Genomic DNA, 22,541 nt, shown 5'->3' on the forward strand with positions numbered 1-22,541 from the left:
AAAGTCACTTAAAAGAAGAACAACACAGATGAATAGGACAACAAAACTTACACGCAGCCACCATAAAAAGTGCCCTTCCAGGAAGTCTCAAGGAGACAGATCAATGGATGCAAAGAAGCAGACAGAGGAGTTCATTTTTGGTGAAACACCATTCAAATATGAACAAAAGCTGCAAAGAGAAAGGCAGAGGGCATATTGGAAATCTGTTGATTTCATTCTCAACAACTACTGCCCCTGGATCTGAGAAGAGTATCACAATTTCCTTAAGAAAAGTCCTCCTTCCAATCTCGGTCCCTGTGGTTTGACTGGGGTTAGTTTTGTGATGAACACGTGACCCAGGCCTGGTGGCCAATCGGCAGAATCCAACCCTGGAGCCACAATGATTGGTTCCGAGGCACCCATGTGACCCACACCAACAAACCAGAGTGAATCTCAGCATTTTCCAGAGCAACTGGAAAAAGAAGCTCTCCGTTCCTTTAGAGTTACTGGCAGTAAGGATGGTGTGAGCCTGGAGCTGCCAGAGGCCACCATCTGGAATCTGAGAATAAAGCCAAGAAAGGAAAGGGGGGGCTGAGACATGAAGAGACTCTTGGCTCCAGTGACATTATCTGAGCTCCTGACACCACAGTGCCTATACTTTTTAGTCAGGTGAACCTACAGACTTCCCTCCCTGCTTAGGCTATTTGAATTGATCTTCTGTTGCTTGCCACCCAAAACATTCTGATTAATACAGAACCCTCATCTGGCCTGGTTTTCAAACCTCTCTCATCTTCGTGTTTCTCATCCATAAAATAAGAAAATGAGACAAAATTTAATCACTCCTATAAATTCCTTATAGGAGTGCTTAGGGCATCCCTATTTAAGACACTCTATGTACTTCATTGTATTTGTGGTCTGTTCATACTCATGCAGACACAAAATTCACAATCATCTTAATATTACCACCTCTATCAGTTTTTAGACGTGGTCAACCAAATTATTGATTTTTGTATTACAAGGTATTATGCAAGTTAATCACTGTTTTAAGAAAACTCATTTTGTCTTTAGTGGTTTTCTGTAAGTTAAAATGCAAAATTACACTTTTAATAGTTATTTCTGAAGGTGCTGGCAAAAGCATTAAGCCGTGTAGGAACACTGCTTCTGATCCAGACAAAAACATAATGTTTTTACATTATGAGTCCATCTTAAAACAATGGCCTGTCTATCTGAGATGTCTCTTAATTGCCAAAAAATAAAATGATGCCATGATTACAGTTAATATTTCACCATTCTAAGTATGAAATGGACTATATTTCAGAACTGTGCTCAGCATCTTAATAAAGAATTTTTCTTATCTATTACAGGATAAGCAGATGGCTACGATAATGTGAAGAGAGCACATTTGTAGACAAGGGACTTCAATCTCAACCCACCTGCTGTATCACCTTGGGTAAGTCACCAAGAACCTCTGTCCACTCTAGTGTCCTCACCTATCAAGCAGAGAAAATGCTTCCTCTAAAGGAACGAGAAAGCTAAAAATACGTAATATAAAGGAAGGAACCTCAAACACAGCCAAGCATGAAATAACTGAATATTGAATTTGAATCTGAATGCCCGTAAGAATATTTATATATTACATCCCCACCCATACCCACCTCCCATAGGACCGTCCTTGGTGTTCAGAAGGTCTGAGCTTAAATGCTTTGGTGACGAGAGCCCTGGACGGGGAGTCAGCAGTACTCAACCCCTGCCTCTGACCTTCATCTCTTTGGCCTTCACTTTATTCTGCCACGTTATTCTCTAATTTATTCAAAATTAGAAAAATGGCCAAGATTAATTCTAGGACGGCTCCAAGCTCTAAAAGTCCTCAGGGTGTATTGCTATCTATCGGTTTGCAAACTCAGGAACTTTCAGGGTAAAACTGGCAACAGGCTCCTGTACTGTGAAGACAAGGCAGACCCCTCTGGATTGGTAGGTGACAGGTTTAATAAGCAAGGGAACTTACATACGAGGCATGTTTGGGGCACCCCAGACAAGCAGATCTCTGTACCAGCATCTAGAATCATAAAATGTATACACAGAAATTCAGGCCTGTATTCAGTCCAGATGGTCTCAACATCACACCGCTCTCTCAAGGCTGCATCCTTGAAAATGACTCCCCTGCGGGGATGGTGGGCAGAGTACACCTTCCAAGGACAGGGGAGGGGATGAGGAGCCCAGGTGGAGCTGGTGGGTCAACTGGAAGTCCAGTCCTCTCAATCATTCTCTCGGTGGCCTTCTCCAATGCCATTTTAACCAGTGCTCAGAAACTGCTGGGAAAAGGGTGAGTCCCTTAGATTATTCACCTTGCTCCTCCCGCTCCCAGGATTCTGTAAAAACGTGCTTCAGTGTCAGACTGTGAGTAGGTCAAGTCTGGAAGATTCCAGTCATGGAAATGGAGGGATGGGTGGGAAGCAGAGATGCATGCTGAGCCCTTGACCTGAGGATTCAGCTGTCTTATGAGCTTCTCAGAGCCACACACTATCTAGAGTTGCCAGCTCCCTAAAAATGGTTTGTTTGTTTGTTTGTTTGTAGAGAGCTATGCATTAGGAGCCATACAGAGCTTACAAAACACCCAATTCCCACTCCTTTCTGAACCACACTGCCCAAATCCCAATCCCTGAGGACACTACCCAGGTTCTGGTTGTAGGAACCAAGGAGGCTGGCAATGGTTGCTAAGCAACAAGTGATCTCCAGGCTTGCAACCCTTCAGGCCCATCATCAAGTGCAGGAGGTCCCACCCCCAGCCCACTTGAATTTCTCATTTAGACTGAGCTCATTAAAAACTAGCAATGTAAGTGCTCCAGATAAACTCACAGGAGCTAGTTCCCTAACAAACAAGTGTGCTCAGACAGTACCGCGACCCACAGTGATTTCTGGGGAGGCCCCACATTTCCTTGGGATGTACAGAATAGGCCCAGTGGCTGCCAGCGCCTAGGGGCACACAGCACATCTGAAGGCCCAATGAGATGCCAAGACCTTTCTCAAGCTGTATGTGGCTACTTGGGATCTGGAAGGCCTTGCATTGTTTTTCTAACTTTCTGGCCTCGGTTTTCTGAAATGAAGCAACGGGACCAATGACATCTAGGGCCACCTATTCACAGCGGCTCAAGTGCCCCTGGCTAGCTCTCTATTTCACCTAAAGCTCAGCAGGTGACAGGCACTAGAATGAGGCATGACTCACTGGGATAGGAGGCAAGTAGCACAGGGCCCAGGCTGAGCCAGAGGACAGGGCGAGGCCTCCCTGGGAGGGTGCCATGGGGGGCTGGGCGCTTTCATGAGGAGACGATGAGGCAGGGCAAGCAGAGCATCATGAGAACTGGGGCCACAGACCAGATCAGAAATGGAGTATTTGGGATGCTATGAGCTTGGACAAGGAGAGCAGCAACTAGACATGAGTTTGTAAGTAACCATCCCAGGCAGGATCCTGGGGCTTCACTTGTATAAGAAGAAAACACAGAGGGAAAGGCACTTGGCAGTGCCTCAAAAAGTTAAATATAGAATTGCTATCTGACCCAGCAATTCTATTTCTATACATATGCCCCAAAGAACTGAAAACAGGTACTCAAACAATTACGTGGACAAGCTCGTTCACAGGAGCACGAGGCACAATAGCCAAACGCTGAACGACCCGAATGTCCATCAGTAGGAATGAAGCCACAAAGAGGAATGAAGTGCTGATACATGCAATAATGTGGAAGACTCGCAAAAGCATTCTGCTAAGTGACAAGCCACACACCACAGGTCACATATTGTATGATTCCATGTATATGAAATATCAAGAATGGTTAAATCCATCAAGATAGAACACAGATTGGTGGCTACTAAGGATTGGGGGAATGGGCAGCAACTGATTAATGGGTACAACCTTTTGGGGTAACAAAAATGTTTTGGAACTAGAGATGTTGATTGCGCAACACTGTGAATGTACTAAATACCACTGAATTATTCACCTTAAAATGGTTACTTTTCTATCATGTGAATTTGCCTCAATGAAAAAAAAATATTTAAGATAACACAGAGCCCCAGCAATCCCACTCCTGGGCATCTATCCAGAGAAAACCAGAATTTTAAAAGATACATGCACCCCCATGTTCCCTGCAGCACTATTTATTTTTTATTTATTTTTATTTTTTGGTCTTTTTGCGATTTATTGGGCCGATCCCGCAGCATATGGAGGTTCCCAGGATAGGGGTTGAATCGGAGCTGTGACCGCCGGCCTACACCAGAGCCACAGCAACGCGGGATCCGAGCCACGTCTGCAACCTACACCACAGCTCACAGCAACGCCAGATCCTTAACCCACTGAGCAAGGCCAGGGATCGAACCCGCAACCTCATGGTTCCTAGTCAGATTCATTAACCACTGAGCCACAAGGGGAACTCCCTGCAGCACTATTTACAAGAGACAAAACATGGAAGCAACTTAAATGTCCATTGACAGAGAAATGGATCAGGAAGATGTGGTACATATATACAGTGGAACATTATTCAGCCATAAAAAGGAATGAAATAATACCATTCGCAGCAACATGAATGGACCTAGAGATTACCATATTAAGTGAAGTAAGTCAGAAAGACAGATATCATATGATATCACTTATATGTGGACTCTAATACAAAATGATACACAAGAACTGATTTATAAAACAGAAACAAACTCACAGATTTTGAAATCAAACTTAGGGTTACCAAAGGGGAAACTGTGAGGGAAAGGGATAAATTGGGAGGATGGGATTAAAAAAAAAAAAGCACCACTCTACACAAGACAGTTAACTGACAAGGACTACTGTACGGCACAGGGCAGTCTGCTCAATGTTCTGTAATAACCTATGTGGGAAAAAAGAACAGATCCATGTGTATGTATTACTGACCCACTTTGCTATAAACTTGAATCGAATGCAATGTTGTAAATCAACTATGCCCCAATTAAATTTTTTAAAAAAGATAACACAGATCCTATGGAAATACGTGGGATGGTATATGATACAGGCCACAAGGGATTACAAGACGCCACAGGAAACAGCAGGCCTTTTACTCTCTCTCTGTGGCAATGCACGCAAGGCCATTAATGAGCCTTTCGATGCATTAAAGCTCCTTCCAGCGCCCTGTGGTCAGAGGCCTAAGAATGGAAGGCTGGAACTCTCTGTATGTAGGCTTCTTTCCAGGTTTCTATTTAGGGGGTTGCAGCTAGAGGCAAGCACCCCTTCATTTGCAGGATCTATCAAGGAAGCAAGCGGGCGGGAGCCCAGAAGAAAAAAGCCCCCCCCCCCCCCGCCGCCCTTTCTGGAAGAAAGAAAACCCATCTTCACCAAGGAGGCCTTTTTTAAGGGAATCACATGGAAAAGGAAGGAGAGGAGAGGCAGGGAACCCAACATCACCGTCCCTGTCAAGGGCCTCGGCATCTACTGTTCTCCATCCCCCAGACAACACTGCACGTGGACCATTTTTCCAAACGTGAGGGAGAAAGAACAAAGGAAGCACACGTACTCATATGCCACGAGGAAAAGCCCAGGTCAGGAAAAAGGGCTCTCGACTTCTAAACTCGCACAGGCTCTGCTCGAAAAAAGCCTCCTCCAACCACACAAAACATCTCGAGGGGCCGCCAAAGGCGAAGGAAGCAAGGAAATCTCACAGCAAAGATTTTTTCAAAGGTGTCAGCATCGCTGTGAGCTTCCTTTTTTGACACTCTCAAGGCTGATCATAATAACAGGTTTTTTGTTCCTTAAGAAACAAAAAGAAGAGTGATTTCCCTTTCAGTCGCTATAGCCCCAAATCCTCAACCCACCCCGTCCTACCCTCTCCTAGCAAAAGAAAAACATAATATTAAATTTACTTTTCTCTAGCTGAGAGTTGATTTTAGGCCTCAGAGAAATGCTAATATTAGTTCTCATTTCTCTGTCTCTCTGATTATTTCTCTTACTATGAGGTTTTTTGACAGAAATAAAAGAATTCCCTTTTGCACAACCAGAAGGAAAAAAAAAAAAAAAAAAGCCAATGGCCAATGTAAAAGTGTAAAAATAAAGATAGAGGACCACAAAAAATTCCTGGTTGGGAGAAAAGTGGTTGTTCTCAAGGGGAAAAGTGCTAAAAATATAACATGGAGATTAAAGCGGAAAGGAAATTTGCATTTTGCTGAATATTAAGATGAGCCTTTTTCTGCCCAAGCCTGGATCAAGAACGCTTTTTGAAATCAGACCTTTACACTATTAAGAACTTCTAAGAAATACTCAATAATCCAATAATGCCATTAAAATTAACTTGGTGATTTTAACAAAATGCTAAGACAACCATGCCAATTATTAAAGGGGAAATGTGCTGAGCAGCTCTTTTTAAAAAAATTAATGAAGCATCTTAATAAAACAGTTGCAGTGTTTCAGCTTCAAAAAAAGTCAAGACAGATTACAAGTATTTAAATATAATTTAGAAAATCTATGCCAATTCTTCCCAAAATAGGCATAAACTGGGGCCGTGTTTAATTACACATTCTAAAAAGAAAATAAGTTAGTCCTATCAATATAAATCTTGGCCAAAATGGAATTCTTTGAAACCAAACTCCTGGCTCACATTGGATAATCTCAAAGTACTGTACACTGTAGCACTGGGTATCAAACATAGGAATTCTAGGGCATTACCACTGTGGCCCATCATATTATCTGTGAGACAAGGGTTCGATCCCTGGCCTTGATCAGTGAATTAAGGATCCAGTGTTGCTGCAAGCTGTGGGGTTAATCTCAGATGCAGTTCAGATCTGGCATTGCTGTAGCTGTGGCATAGGCCAGTGCCTGCAGCACTGATTCAACCCTTAGCCCGGAAACTTCCATATGCAGTAGGTGTGGCTGTTAAAAAGAAAAAATAGGAGTTCCCATCGTGGCTCAGTGGTTAACAAATCTGACAGGAACCATGAGGTTGCCAGTTTGATCCCTGGCCTCCCTCAATGGGGTAAGAATCGGCGTTGACATGAGCTGTGGTGTAGGTCGAAGATGCGGCTCAGATCTGGAGTTGCTGTGGCTCTGGCGGAGGCTGGCAGCAACAGCTCTGATTAGACCCCTAGCCTGGGAACCCTATATGCCACATGCGGCCCTAAAAAGACAAAAAGACAAAAGAAAAGGAAAGAAAGAAAGAAAGAAAGAAAGAAAGAAAGAAAGAAAGAAAGAAAGAAAGAAAGAAAGAAAGAAAGAAAGAGAAAGAAGGAAGGAAGGAAGGAAGGAAGGAAGGGAGAAAAAGAGAAAGAAAGAAAATAATAAAATAAAATAAAGAACACCTGAATAGAGAAAATTTCCCACCTAAAAAAAAAAAATTATCCTCTCTGACATCAACATCATGAATATTTTCTCAGGTCAGTCTCCCAAAGCAATAGAAATAAGAGCAAAAATAAACCAATGGGACCTAATCAAACTGAAAAGATTTTGCACAGCAAAGGAAACCCAAAAGAAAACAAAAAGACAACTTACAGAATGGGAGAAAATAGTTTCAAATGATGCAACCGACAAGGGCTTAATCTCTAGAATATATAAACAACTTATACAACCCAACAGCAAAAAAGCCAATCAACCAATGGAAAAATGGGCAAAAGACCTGAATAGACTGTTCTCCAAGGAAGATATACAGATGGCCAGCAAACACATGAAAAAATGCTCAAACATTATAAGAGAAATGCAAATCAAAACAACCATGAGATACCACCTCACACCAGTCAGAATGGCCCTCATTAATAAGTCCACAAATAACAAGTGCTGGAGGAGCTGTGGAGGAAAGGGAACCCTCCTGCACTGCTGGTGGGAATGTAAACTAGTACAGCCACTATGTAGAACAGTTTGGAGATACCTTAGAAATCTATACATAGAACTTCCATATGACCCCACAATCCCACTCTTGGGCATCTATCCGGACAAAACTCTACTTAAAAGAGACACATACACCAGCATGTTCATTGCAGCACTATTCACAATAGCCAAGACTTGGAAACAACCCAAATGTCCATCAACGGGTGATTGGATTCGGAAGAGGTGGTATATATACACAATGGAATACTACTCAGCCATAAAGAAGAATGGCATAATGCCATTTGCAGCAACATAGATGGAACTAGAGACTCTTATACTGAGTGAAATGAGTCAGAAAGACAAAGGCAAATACCATATGATATCACTTATAACTGGAATCTAATTTCCAGCACAAATGAACATCTCCACAGAGAAGAAAATCATGGACTTGGAAAATAGACTTGTGGCTGCCTGATGGGAGGGGGAGGGAGTGGGAGGGATCGGGAGTTTGGGCTTATCAGACACAACTTAGAATAGATTTACAAGGAGATCCTGCTGAGCAGCATTGAGAACTATGTCTAGATACTCATATTGCAACAGAACAAAGGGTGGGGGGAAAATGTATACATGTAAGGATAACTTGATCCCCTTGCTGTACAGTGGGAAAAAAAATAAATTATAAAAAAAGAATAAATTAAATAATATACTAAAAAAAAATTATCAACCACCCCATTGATGGGTTTGGCTAAATAAGAGCCAAAAATTATAAGCTATAAAACAATGAGCATAAGCAGAGTCAAAAGAAAAAAAGATAGAGGGAAAATATTAACACCACAAAGGACAAAGGACTAATTTCCTCATTAACAATGAGCTACTGCAAATCAATTTTTAAAATGAGCAACCCAAAAGAGAATTTGGCAAAAATAAGAATGGCAATTCATAAAAATGCTCTCCCTCATTCATAATTTTTAAAATGCAAAGAGACCCAATGAGATACCATGTTTTATCTATCAGTTAACATACAAAACTAAAACTCAGATGCCAGTATTGACAAAAATGTGAGGAAACAGGCATTCTCATATGCTATTAGCAAATAAGCAAAATTGTTTAATCGTTTTGGGTAAAATTTAGCAATACGTATTAAAATGTTTAATGTATCTAACTTTTGATACATACATACACACACATATATGCCACTACATGCATATTATCTCTACAGTCATTGCAACATTATTTATAATGGAAAAATGGAAATAGTGTGCTTTAATAAGGACTGAATACAGAACTATTCACACAATGGAAGACTAGTCAGCCATCAAAAAGAACGAGTTTGCTTTTTTTTACGAAGTTGTAAGGTGTTCAAAATAGATTAAGAAGAAGAAAGCTGCATGGGAGTTCCCGTCATGGCGCAGTGGTTAACAAATCCAACTAGGAACCATGAGGTTGCAGGTTCGATCCCTGGCCTCGCTCAGTGGGTTAAGGATCCAGCATTGCCATGAGCTGTGGTGTAGGTCACAGCCGAGGCTCAAATCCCGTGTTGCTATGGCTCTGGCGTAGGATTAGACCCCTAGCCTGGGAACCTCCATATGCCTCAGGTGCAGCTCTAAAAGGAAAAAAAAAAAAAAAAAAAAAAAAAAAAGGAAGAAAGTTGCAGAACAGTATGCATAAGATGAATTCATTTTTATATAGAATGGATATATGACTATTTACATATGCTTCATATATGTTTATACGTAGAGAGGAAAATGTAAAGCTACACACCAAAATGGGGAAAGAGACCACTGCAGAGGCACAAGATTAGCAGAAGAGGTGCAGTAAGATAGATAACTTTCACCAATGGGCCTTTTTCACTATCTTTTTACAGGTTTTGAATGCCCTAACACAGTTTGATGCCTCTCTTAAGAGGGCCCATGAAGCTATAAAAGTATGAGCTACATTAATGTTTTAAATGCAAGTTAATAAAATTTGCCTCATGTAATTATTTGGCAAGAATTTAAATAGCCATTGATGAAGCCTTCAGAACAAAGCTGGGAATCAGAGCAGGGATTAGTTAGGCTTTTCGAGTAAGGTTGCCAGATTGAGCAAATTAAAAATACAGTACTCCAAGTTAAATCTGAATTTCAGAGAAACAATGTGCAATATTTGAGACATATAGAAAAAAAATTCATTTCTAATCAGAATTTCAAATTTAACTGAGCATTTTATATTTTGTCTGGCACCCCTCTTTTGGGCCTACTTCATGGTCTCAGGCTGGTTCTTGGGACATGCTTTAGTCCATGGCCAGAGGTGTCCCATGTGTTTAACTAGCTGCTTCTTCCTCTGTTCCAGGGGTTCTTTTGTTGGTGGAAGACTTCTTCAGGAATCTCATGAGACCACATGAGAATCTCAAGAATCTCATTAAAGGCTCTCCTGCGAGCCTTCCCCCAGGAGAATATATACATATAAAAGTTGGCATATCAAGACACCTACATACTCTTGAAGCCGTCTGTAGATTCTACTGAGGTGTGATCCGATGTCCTGATTCTTGGAATTCTATGTCATCTCAATGAATTTAAAGGACTCACACAACCTGATTTCCAGACTTACTCTAAGATAACTACAGTAATCAAGATGGTATGAAATTGGCAAAAGGATAGATACAGAAAGTCATTGGAATGAAATAAAACAGACCCACATGTGTATAGTCAGAAGATTTTCCACAAAGGTGCCAGGGTAATTCAGTGGAGGCAGACAGTCTTGTCAACAAATGTTTCTGGAACAATTAGATATCCATGTGCCAAGAATTAAAACTACTCATCCACTGCACTACAAACAAATACAAATATCACCTCTAAACAGGTCAAAGACCTAAATGTACTCCCAAAACAGTACAATTCTAGAAGAAAGCATAGGGTGAAATTTTTGTGACCTTGGGTTAAGCAAAGATTTCTTATGACATGAAAAAGCACAAATCATAAAATAAAAAAATATATATAAATTAGACTTCATGGCTAGTAAAAGTATGCCCTTAAAAAGACACTGTCAAGGGAGTTCCCGTTGTGGCGCAGTGGTTAACGAATCCGACTAGGAACCATGAGGTTGCGGGTTCGGTCCCTGCCCTTGCTCAGTGGGTTAACGATCCGGCGTTGCTGTGGCTCTGGTGTAGGCCGGTGGCTACAGCTCCGATTCGACCCCTAGCCTGGGAACCTCCATATGCCGCGGGAGCGGCCCAAGAAATAGCAACAACAACAACAACAACAAAAAGACAAAAAAGACAAAAAAAAAAAAAAAAAAAAAAACACACTGTCAAGAAAATAAAAGAGACAAGTCACAGATTGGGAGAAAATATCTACAAGTCACAAACAGAATAAAGGATTTGGATCTAAAACATAAAACTTTCACAACTCATTCGAACAAATATTTCTTCAAAGAAATGGTACGAATGAGCAATAACACATAAAAAATGTTCAACATCATAAACTGTCATGAAAATGCAAATTAACCCCATAACATAATCCCACCACACACCTAACAGAATAACTAAAATCTAAATCACCAACAATACCAAGAACCAACAAGGATGCAAACAGCTGGAACTCTCATTTAATGCTGTTGGGAATGCAGGATGACATAGCCATCCTGGGAAACAGCTTGGCAGCTTCTTAGGAAGTTTTACATGAACTTACCACACTATCCAGCAATCCCACCATTAGGTACTTACTAAAAAGAAATGAAGACACATCCCCTTAAAGACCTGTACGTGAACATTGAAGGAATCTTTATTTATAATCACCAAAAGCTGCAAACAACCCAAATGTCATCAATCAGTGATAGGATAAACAAAATTGTGGTATATCCACACAATGGAATACTACTCAGCAATAAAAAGAAACTATTGATGCGAGCAGCCACAGGGATCAAGCTCAAAAGGATTACACTAAGTGGAAGAAGCACACGTGTTGTGTGATTTACTTTATATAATGTTCTGGAAATGGCAAAACTAGAAGGAGAGAAATCAGATCAGCAGAGACCAGAGGATGGGGCTGGGGAGAGGGTTCTGCCAAGGGCCATGAGGAAATTTATAAAAGGGATGAGCCATCCTACAGCCTGAATGTGGTGACAGTTACACAACTATGTTTCAAAAATCACAGAACTCAATACTTTTAAGCATTTACTGTATGTAAACTATATCTTAATTTTTATTTTTATCTTGGCCACACCCATGGTATATGGAAGTTGCCAGGCTGTGGATTGAACCCAAGCCACAGCAGTGACCCAAACCACAGTAGTAACAACACCAGAACCTTAACCCACTAAGCCACCAGGGAACTCCATAGCTTAATGTTTATAAAAGAGTCTGAAAATCCTTTGTGTAAGGAATCATTAGGGAGGATGGTTTGAAGTTAGAGAATTTGCTTTACTTTTCATGTTTCCTATATAAAGTCTTCCCTTTCTTGGGCAATAGACTGAAGATGTATTTAACATTTTTTTCCTATTTAAATGCGTTCCATTTTGCTTGAAAATTAAGGGTGGGATTTTGCTCCAAAGAAAAACCGTGGGAAGTGCGACCTGTGCACTGTGAGAAACTGGCCATCATCTTTAAGGGGCTGTCCTTCCTCTAGGCAGACAGCAGCGCGGTTACTGGACTCTGGGGTTCTGGTCTACCTCGGAAACGGGGACGAGCTCCTTCTCATCTCATGGGATTACTTCCACCACAAGATGCCTTCCATAAAGGAGTTTCAATCTGCCTCTGAAACCCAAAAGCAAGTACAAACGCTCCTTTAAAAACTACAAGCAGCAGATAAGCGCCGGCACAGAGATTCTAAAGGACGTGCTGGCTTTCAGGAACTGTTAGCAAAAGATAGCAGACGTTTCTCTTTTCAAGCACCTTTCTTTTAAGGACACATTTCACTGCCCAAACCCCCACTCTTTTGCAAAAGCCCTATGCCCTTTCTCTCTCTTAAGGAAGAAAAACCTGAACATTACATAGATCCAAAGCATCTCTACAGGAACTAGAACCGCCAGAAATGGAGCCATGGCCAATTTTTTTTTTTTTTTTTTGTCTTTTTGCCATTTCTAAGGCCGTACCCGCAGCATATGGAGGCTCCCAGGCTAGGGGTGGAATCGGAGCTGTGACCGCCAGCCTACACCAGAGCCACAGCAACGCAGGATCTGAGCCACATCTGGGACCTACACCACAGCTCACAGCAACACCGGATCCTTAACCCACTGAGCAAGGCCAGGGATCGAACCCGAAACCTCATGGTTCCTAGTCGGATTCGTTAACCACTGAGCCACGACGAGAATTCCCATGGCCAATTTTTCTTCTGCTGTTCCCCTCCAGCACGCACTTTGAAAGTCACAAACTCAGAGCAGTTTGAGGCAAGTATAGTGTAATAACAGTAAAAACACTACATTAGAAGCCACAGCACTGGGGGCCAGACCCCCAACTGGCGGTCACCCAGCTGTACGACCCCAGGTAAGTCTCCTTAACCATGAAATGGAGAGTGGGATCTGCTTTTACAAAAAAAAGCAGGGGGTTTTACAAGCTACTCTCTCTACTCTTCCAACCAGCCTATGAATGAATGGGGAATCAGGGTTAGGAAAGCTCATAAGCTTGTCGTGACTAGGTGGGGATTCTAAACCTCAGAATTCATACCCAAATCCTACAGCTAGCATTTCCTTTCCCAATAGCACATGCCTCCCTGGAAGTAAACTAACCACAGTGTGCAAACATTAAACAAGGCCTGATGTACAATGAAAAGTTAAAGTCTGGGAGTTCCCTGGTGGTCTAGTGGTTAGGATTTAGTGCTTTCACTGCTGCAACCCAGGTTCCATCCCTGGTCTGGACACTGAGACCCCACATCAAGTCACTGCATGCCACAGCCAGAAAAAGACAATCAAAAAAAAAAAAAAAAAGAGTTAAAGCCTGTGTAGCATGACTATCGAGATTTTAAGCAATTTGAAGACAAAGGCTCTGTTATCCCTCCATCACTGTCCAGCCTTAGCAGCAGGCCCTAGAGCCTGGCTATCAACACCCTGGAAAAGAAGGGCCGGAGGGAGGAGGAGGAAAGGAGAAGGGGGACCAGCCTTTAGCGAAGTCAAACAAAGACACAGACACATTCTTTCCACCAGCGATTACAGAAACATTCACCCAACCTTTTCCTTTGTCCTGGGCCAAACAAGTATTTTCAGCTTCGTAATCCAGGCCATCTTATGCAACTACTCCCCTCTGTGGATGGAGCAGATGAGCAGACAAGACTGAAATGAATGGGCGTGGCCATGTTCCATAAAGTCTTACTGATGGACACTGAAATTTGAATTTCAGAACATTTTCATGCATCCCGAAATATGCTTATTTGGATTTGTTTCCAACCATTTAAAAACGTTAAAACCATTCTTGGCTGGGGGCCCATCTGCTCTCCGGGTGCCTGGTGCTCCTACAGTCCTGAAGCTACAGCCCTGTCTGGGTCCTGCTCTGCCCTCACTCACCCTGGGGAGCAGGGAGGGGGGAGAGGCCCCTCATAAAGACAAGTGCACTCAGACTCACACTGTGATTGGTGATCGAAGACAGGTCAGAGTTCAAATGATGCAATGAACAATTCCATGAAAGGTTAGGTGGCCAGCGCATGCTCAGCCCACACTGTTCTATTACTGCTTTTGGCCCCCATGTGGTTAAGGGGGGGGGGGGTACAAAGGAAGAACTAACAGAAGTGAATGCTGTGGGGAGTCAGCACCCTAGCATCTGATACAGCGCAGCCAAAGAAATGAATCTCTCCTGGTGGGATTTTAGTCTCTTTGGAAATCAGGCAGGGAAGAAACGAAAAAAAATTTTTTTCAGTCCAAGGGAAAAGCATGAAATAAATAAGATTCCTATTGTAGATACGCACAATGGCTCCCTTTTATTAGGTATCTCCTCTTGGCCAGTCGCAGGGCTAGATATTTTTTGAAACCTCAACAACCTTCAAGGTTGGCATCAAGGTCTCGTTTTCATAGATGAGGAAACCAAGCTGCAGAAAAACTACTGATCTGAGGACACTCAGAGCTGGATGCCTAGGTCTGACCCCCACACCTGGACTTAACACCCCGACACCCACCATCCACTGCTCTCTTTCTGAGAGACCTCAAGTCCACTGTGAGATACAGCACCTTTGCCATCGGAGGAGAACGTGGGCAGAAGTTCAAGGCCCTTCGAAACTGGATGCTTTGGGGGTGAGAAGGAACAAGAGCAGGCAGACAGTATCCTTTTTCTCCGCCGAGTGCTACATGCTGTGAGGGGCAGGAGAGATGACAAGAGTCTACTGGGGGCTTCTCCAGCCTGGTCCTCCTATAGAAGTACCTGGAGGACATTTGAAAAAGTCACAAGTTCCCAGGCCCCACCCAGACCAATTAAGTCAGAACTAGGGGTGGTTGGGGGGGACAGTTGGACCCAGGCACTCGTTTCTGTCCAAGTTCCCAGGAGACTCTAACATGCAGCCAGGGCTGGGCACCAGTGTAGATGAAGCGGTAAGGGGGAAACACAAAAAAATTCTACCCGCAGTGCTTTCCTGTGCTCTTGGGCTTCCTGTTTGGGGGGCAAGATTCTGCAGTCCTTGCTTCAGGGTTCAGGAGCGCTGACCACAGCAGCCTCCCGAATCGGTAAGAAGATCTAAAAATACGACTCAGCCAAGGCTGTTTTCGGACTCAAATACCCTTCAGCTCCAGATAGGTTTTCTGCCCTGTTTGATGCCTGTGAAATGAGGGCATGAACAAAACCACTTCGGATGGTACCGGGTCACATGAGAAGCTTAAGCAAAAAGACACTGAAGACAAAAATGCCTTCCTGTCAGGTGGCCAAGCTAAGAAAAATGATGTTGCTAAGAATGCACCAGATAAACAAAATGAGAAAATCACTCCATTTAAGTAATATCGGGAAAAACAACAGTTTCTTTCCTTTATTAAAATTGTTCAAAGGATTTGCTCATTTATTTCAAAACAAAATGATGTCACGGAGCATTTTCTGAGAAATTACTTGTCCATTTGAGAGTAAAAAGAACTCTACTTTTCTTGAAATTTCAGAACAATGAAATTTTCATTTTCAGAGCTGATATTGTAGCGTAACTCATCCTAATAGGGAGATAGAGCTGAGTCTGCTCATTGAAGGAAGACCGCCTTAGACCCTGAATAGACTGGTGTAATTATATTTTCTATGAGAAACATATAATCCTTGTCCTAGTAGTAGGCCTTGTATCTGTGCAACACTTCATTTTTTAAAAACATGTTAAAATGCACTTTCCCAAACTCTTCATCGAAAAAAACCTCACTGTGCTGCCATTTATTAATTTCATCTTTTCGAAAAAGAGAATAAGAAAAGCAGCATTAGCCCATTTTGGAGAGATGAACACTGAAGTTCAGGGATGTTCAATTACTCTCCTCAGGTCACAGAAAGTGAATAGAAAAGCCAGAGAAAGAAGCAACATCTCATGACAGCTAATAAAGGACATTTTGCGCATATTACAATGCAGGTTTGTGTGCATGCAGGTATGTGGGTGCGTGTGTGCAAAAAGTCCATCAGAGAACGCTGATGCTGTGCAAAGAACTAGAATTCTTTGTCATTATTTATTAGCAAACTTCAATCAAAAGGTGATTCATCCGAAGCAGAACCACTGTTTCAAGTTAGCATGTATAATCAGAGAGAGGATTATGGAATCAGCTTAGTGGGTAAAATTGCATAAAAAGCAGCTACACAAGCCCCTTTTTCCTACAAGTGCAGAAACTGACACATTTTTATTCTAATCCCAAAGAATAAGATTCCTAGGGAACACGACAAGAAAAAAAAAAAAAAGCAGGTGACTGACTGCTTGAATGTTTGGCAAAGAATTATTTCATTAAAATAAAAAGGCTTTACAAACAAAATAATACAAATTTAAATAATCCCTACCTTTGATGGAAGGCCCAATGGAAGGGAGGAGTTCCTGTACTGCTCGCCCAAAAAGAAAAAGTGGTCCAGCAGCTGCCACCTCTGATACCTGCCTGCTTCCCCAAATGAACCAGAAAGGCAAGAATAGCAGCCCCTCAATTTCTTTTTTAATTTGAAGTTTGAAGTTTTTTCAAATCCATCAGAAATATTTTCGTGTCTTTGATGTAGTGTTCCTATGCTTGTCATCATGGTAAAAATAACTTCAGCCAGGACCCAGAATCCTAACTCTGAGTGAAGTGACACTGCTTGAGAGGTGGCATAAGGTGATCTGTGGTATCTTTGTCATTCCTGAAGCTTTCTACTCCCGCTGGGCACACACATACAAGCTGCCTTCAGAGCAAAATCGGTGTTTTCAAGCAAAACCAGACTCCAAAATCATTCCATCCCCTTTTGCTGATAAGACTCAAAAAGGTTATAAGGTTCATTTAAGGTCCCACAGCTTAAAATAAAAGGGCCAGGGCTGGACTTTTGTCTCAGCATCCTTCAGACTCTATAGCTCTACTTCAAGCCAGCTACCAGGTTCAAATCTTGCACTAGTGACCAGCAGGGTGACCTTGGGCCAGTCATTTAACATTTTTGCACTTCAGAGTTCCCATCGTGGCTCGGTGGTTTACAAACCCAACTAGTATCCATGAGGACACAGGTTCGATTCCTGGCCTTGTTCAATGGGTTAAGGATCTGGCGTTGCCGTGAGCTGTGGTGTAGGTTGCAGACAAGGTTCGGATCCAGAGTTACTGTGGCTGAGGCGTAGGCCAGCAGCTGTAGCTCCGATTGGACCCCTAGCCTGGGAACCTCCACGTGCCTCTGGTAGGCCCTAGAAAGACAAAAGACCAAAAAAAAAAAAAAAAAATTCTGCACCTCATCTAAATAATGAGGATGGTGACAGCGCTCAGCTCTTAGGACACCACAAGGTCTGGGGAGCTGTGTCTGTAAAGCCCCCGAAACAGGACTGGCACAGGGCAAGTGCTTGCGGAAAGGCTCAGCAACCGTCATCATTATCGCTACTGTCATCAATATCACCACATCTCTGTCAGCTGGATTTCCACACACATCTTAGAATCCACTGAATCCTCATGATTTCATATGTTTAAGTGTTAGAGGACTTAGAAAAGATGTCTCCTAAGCATGGCAGGGGCTTGCATGAAAGCTCTCACCAGCACCAAAGGAAAGAACACCTAGCCTTATCAGCTTGCCAAGATCCGGGCAGCAGAGGAAGAGAGACAGGTAGACTTTAAAGCTGTCAGCAGTTCAACATCAAAAACTCAAATCAGACCCTTTATCACCAGCCCCGTGAGGGAGATCCCATCCTGGAAGATGAGGAAGCCGAGACTTGGTTTAGATCACCCGTCACAACAGGCTTAAGGGCAGCAGCTCAACTTCAAACCCACACATTTCTCCCTTCCCATCACACCGTTCCCAGATTCTGTGAGTTCCTGGTATCAGGTGACACGGAAGCACTGCCCGGACCCATGGCCTTGGCCAAAACGCAGTCAGCTGACCATGCAAAAGCAGAAGACAGCCTGAATCCATTTTCATCCTAATTCGTGGTTCACGGCTTTCTTAATTTTCAACACACACCAAGAAGTAAAATAAGAAGGGGGGAGGCGAGAGGGAGGAGGAAGAGGAAGAGATGAGGAAGAAAGAGAGAGGAAGAGAAAAGGAAGGAGGGAAGGAAGGAAAGAGGAAGGGAGGGAGGGAGGGAGGAAGGAAGAAGGGGAAAGTCAGAATTAGGTTTGAATGGCGGTTGGGGGAGGGGCGGCACTTGCTGTTTAAAGAATTCTCTTCACGTACAGGTAAAATTCCATTTTCAGTTTATCCAGTGAGCGCGTGGTTCTGTTTCAGCAACCTCACGGTCTGCCATGGCTAACATCCATTTCCTTTATCTGTAATTGAGTATGGGTAAGGGGGTTTTTTCCCCTCTGTTTAACTTCTCTATTGAGAGCATCTCTTTTTCCCCCATATAGAAAAAGAGTCTCAACTGTTTACTGCAAGATCATGAGAGATTAAATTAAAATGATCAGGAATCAATTTTTTATGGGCTTAGAAGGCTCTGAATCATCTCGGTTAAGTTCTTCTGGGTAACCAAGCCGCATCAGGTTCCAAATTTGCTAAGCTTTCCCGTTAGAATTACAGTTACTCCAGCTCTCTTCAACTTGGAACTCGAGACAGCCAGTGTTGCCTCTTTTCGGATGGGCAGCATTCACACAGCTACGACTGCCTCAGCTGGGAGCTAGAAACCTGCATCCGTTTTGAACCGGTTAGTTCTGCAATATCTGTGTATTAGTTCATGACTCGTTTTGGAATCAATACATTATATGGCAAACCACTACTTAGGACAAAAAATATTTACGCTTCTTCCTGAGTCATCTTTAGGGAGCCCTAAGGAGGCTGTTCCCTTTGTTGAAGCTTGTATTTTTAGAGTCACGCGCACACACACAAAAGTCTCAGACTTGGGTTCAATTCTCAATGTCCAGTCTTTCTTCCCATGTACTTAAACTGAAGTGCATTCCAGCCTACCTTGTCCGGTCCATCTCTACTACACTCTGAGTCCAAATCAACTAATTTTTTTTCAAGGATGGATTTCTGACATATAAATATAAGAATGGTTTGACAGAAGCATTCGGGCAATCCATTTCTTCAGTAAAAGTCATATAAATCATCAAGCAACAGGGGAACTTGGTAAGCAGGATTTTGTCCTAATGGTTCCTATGGCTCCAACAGGCATTTCTCCAAAGTCTCCACGCCCTGAACCTGCTGGCAGGGTCAGATGACACACACTCCTCCTCCTCCTCATACCCTTTGAGGGAATTAAAGCTTATTGGAGCCAGTTAACAAAGAAGAGCAGAGCATTGAAAAGATAGATTGCGTTTGATAACTTGCTACTCACGAATGAGAGGGAACAAAGATTCTGGAAAATAGCAAAAATTGTCAAGGTCACGCTTCTCAATCCCATTTACCTCTATTAAAAAACTGGAACCTACCATATCCTACCATATCAAATCACAACATATCATATGCGGCCACTTTCCCGCACAAATAAAAGTGGTGCATTTAAGCATTTGCAAAGTAACTCTTGGGGCATTTTATCAAATTTATATGAAGCAAACTCCTCCACTCCAAATGTGTAAAAGAAAGTATTTGCTCCCAAATATGTTACACATTCACTTGGTTTAATTTAATCACTTCAGGCAAATCCATTATTTGCCTCTGCCCTGGAACAGAGACTTGGGGTTTTTCGTCTGCACACACAGCGCTACCAAATCCCCTACGGAAACTGTTGATGTGAATAAGGTAGTAGGTTTCATCTTTAACAAACTTGTAAACCTGCCTCGTCTATTATCATCTGCCAAGTCCTCTGGAAATCCCAAATCCACCCCTCGCACTGCCCCCACGCTTCCTCGAAGCTTCCCAGTGCCCAGCTCACGCCCTGGCTGCCCGCCCCAAACGTGCGCCTCCAGGAGCGTTCGGCCGGGCAGGCGACAGACCGAGCCCCAAGCGTAGCGTCCCCTTGCATGCTTCCTACCGATCCAACACTTCCTCTTAAGCTCAGAAACGGCCGGTCGCAGGCCGCGGGGAAGCATCTGACCTCTCGGCCTTCGGCTGCCGTGTTAGAACCCTCAAGCGTGTTGGAAAGGAAGGAAAATGCCCGACCACCGGGCAAGGAGCCCGCCATTCCCTGCCTCCCACACGGTTCACCCTCGACACACGCAGGGTCCAGCAGAACAGGGAGCGGGGGCCACCTGGACACTGAACATCCCGCCGGGGTCGCTCAGAGCTGGCCCCTCTGCGCGGCCAGGGCGGGCACCGAGATCTGGCTCTAGCCGAGCGTGGCTCGGCCCGGGCCGAGAGGGGCGCGCCACTTGGTGGCTAATGGTCGTGCCGGGAGTACCAGGGCTAAGGTGGCTGCCAGGCCCGGGTGGAGGGAGGAGGGGCGCCCCGAGAGCCCGGGGCTGGCACAACCAGAGAACCAAGGTGGGCAGAAAAGCGACTCTTGCAAGGTCGCCCAGGGGTTCGCGTCCACGCGGGCCGAGAAGCCAGACCCATCCGCTTCCCCAAGGGGAAGAAGCTCAAGTCAGGCCCCCTGGAGCCCCGAGCCGGGCAGCGCTCAGTGGCCGGAGGGGAGAAGCCGTGGGTCCCCGATCCGCACTCCGCGCTGCGCCCGCCGCGCCACTCACCTGGCAGTTGGCGCCCGAGACCCCGGCGGGGCAGGTGCAGCTGTAGGCAGGCTCGCCGGCGGTGGCCGGGGACTGCGGGCCGGGCTCGGGGCGCGGGGTGCACACACCCCCGTTCCGGCAGGGCTGCGCGGCGCACGGCCCCGGCACCGGCAGGGGCGCGGCGGGCACCGGGTTGGCCAGGCAGCCGCTGCGGGGCCCCGCGCCGAGCAGCAGTAGCAGCAGGGCAGGAGCGGGCAGCAGCTGCGCACCAGGCGCCGAGGCGCGGCGGGGCTGCATGGCCGACGGAGTGGGCGCAGGAGCGGGAGCCGGAGCTGAGGTGCTGTGGCGGCTGTGACCGCGCGAGCAGCGGCTGTGGCGGCGAGAGCTGCTGGGCTGGGCCGGGCGCCTCCTGCAGCTGCCGGATCCGCGGTTCCCGGGGCAACGGCAGGCGGGGCCTGTGGGCGGGGCAAATGGGGCGGGGCAAACGGGGGCGGGGCTCAGGGCGGGCAGGGGTGGAAAGGGGCGTGGGGACCCTTCCCCCACAGGGAGTTGGGGCCAGTGAAACAGAAAGGCCCTCGGAGGCCCCCAGCCCTGAGGGGTGCCGTCAGAGTCGTGGGTGTGTCCAAAAGAACCCCTGGGGGGCAGTGGTGGAGGCGCGGGCCTGGCGGGGAGCTAGGCGGGGCTCAGAAGAAAAGAGGGTGGAGGAGGTCAGCGCAGGCGCCGGGAGGACTTCACCCGGCCTCCAGCTGCGGAGCAGCGTTGCGTCCCCCACAGGCGGGACAGGGGTAGGATCGGGGGTAGGGCTGGCGACTGCCAGCAGCCTTCCCCGGCCCTTGGCGCAGAATCTGAGACCGCAACAAGGACCAGCCTTACTTCATTCCCCGGGGGTGCTTCTCCCCCTCCCACAACACGTCCCCCAGCAGCACACACAGCCCACCCGCGCCACCTCCGAACCCCCAGCGCCCGGACAGCTGCAGATTGGCGGGGCTTGCTAGGAAGTGACCTTGCGTCCGCTCAGCGCGCCCCGAGGCCCTTGTCCTTGGTGCTGACCGAGTCTCTCTTCTCGCGGGCCCTGCCCGGAGGGCGGAGTCGGCCACACCACTCAGAAATGTCTGGTTGTGGCGTGGGAGAGCTGAAAGAGGCCGCGGGATCAGGGTGTCCAACCCTGTCGCTGAATCGAGGAGGAAACTGAGGCCCAGACTGGCTGGACTGGACCCCAGTGGGTCACTTGACTCCCAGCCCAGAACGCTGTCAGTCTTCTGCAAGAGCAGTTCGGGAGTGCAGATTCGCCAAGGTCCTGCCAGTGTTTATTACAGAGCTTTGGAGCGTTCACCGCGACCTACTTGGGAAGAGGGTCAGGCGGCCCAGGGGCCTCCTCTAAACGTCCGGCTTCAGCTGGCTCCAGCTTTGACAGCCAAGGAAGTCAGGCTGTGCAGAGACAGCCCACCTTGCCTCCCCACCCGGCCTTTCCCAACCTCTACTGTGAATAGGCTCCTAGGTACTGGTCACCTTGTCTTCAAGAGGCCCTGGGAGAAAAGAAAATGTGACCCTATTGTATTAACAGAATGGGCAAATTTTCTAGGGCACATAAATATAATTGTGTAAAAGCTGGGCAAAAAGAAAGTAGAGGAGTTCCCATGGTGGCGCAGCAAAATGAATGCGGCTA

General features: G+C 45.3%; 1 protein-coding gene across 1 annotated transcript in view; it reads right to left on the bottom strand.

Annotated features, from left to right (window-relative positions):
* The window catches only part of DNER (delta/notch like EGF repeat containing), a 337,447-nt gene extending 316,129 nt beyond the window's left edge, over positions 1-21,318 (bottom strand). The window contains exon 1 of the mRNA XM_021076495.2: positions 20,897-21,318. Coding sequence (XP_020932154.2) covers positions 20,897-21,172 — 276 coding nt within the window. The 5' untranslated portion in view covers positions 21,173-21,318. The remainder of the gene's footprint in view (positions 1-20,896) is intronic.
* Between the last annotated feature and the right edge of the window lie 1,223 nt (positions 21,319-22,541).

Source organism: Sus scrofa, chromosome 15 (genome assembly GCF_054392235.1).
Source record: "Sus scrofa isolate SSC_HxYL_T2T_F1_AM1 chromosome 15, Sscrofa_HxYL_maternal_Yorkshire_Landrace_v2.0, whole genome shotgun sequence".
NCBI lineage: Eukaryota > Metazoa > Chordata > Mammalia > Artiodactyla > Suidae > Sus > Sus scrofa.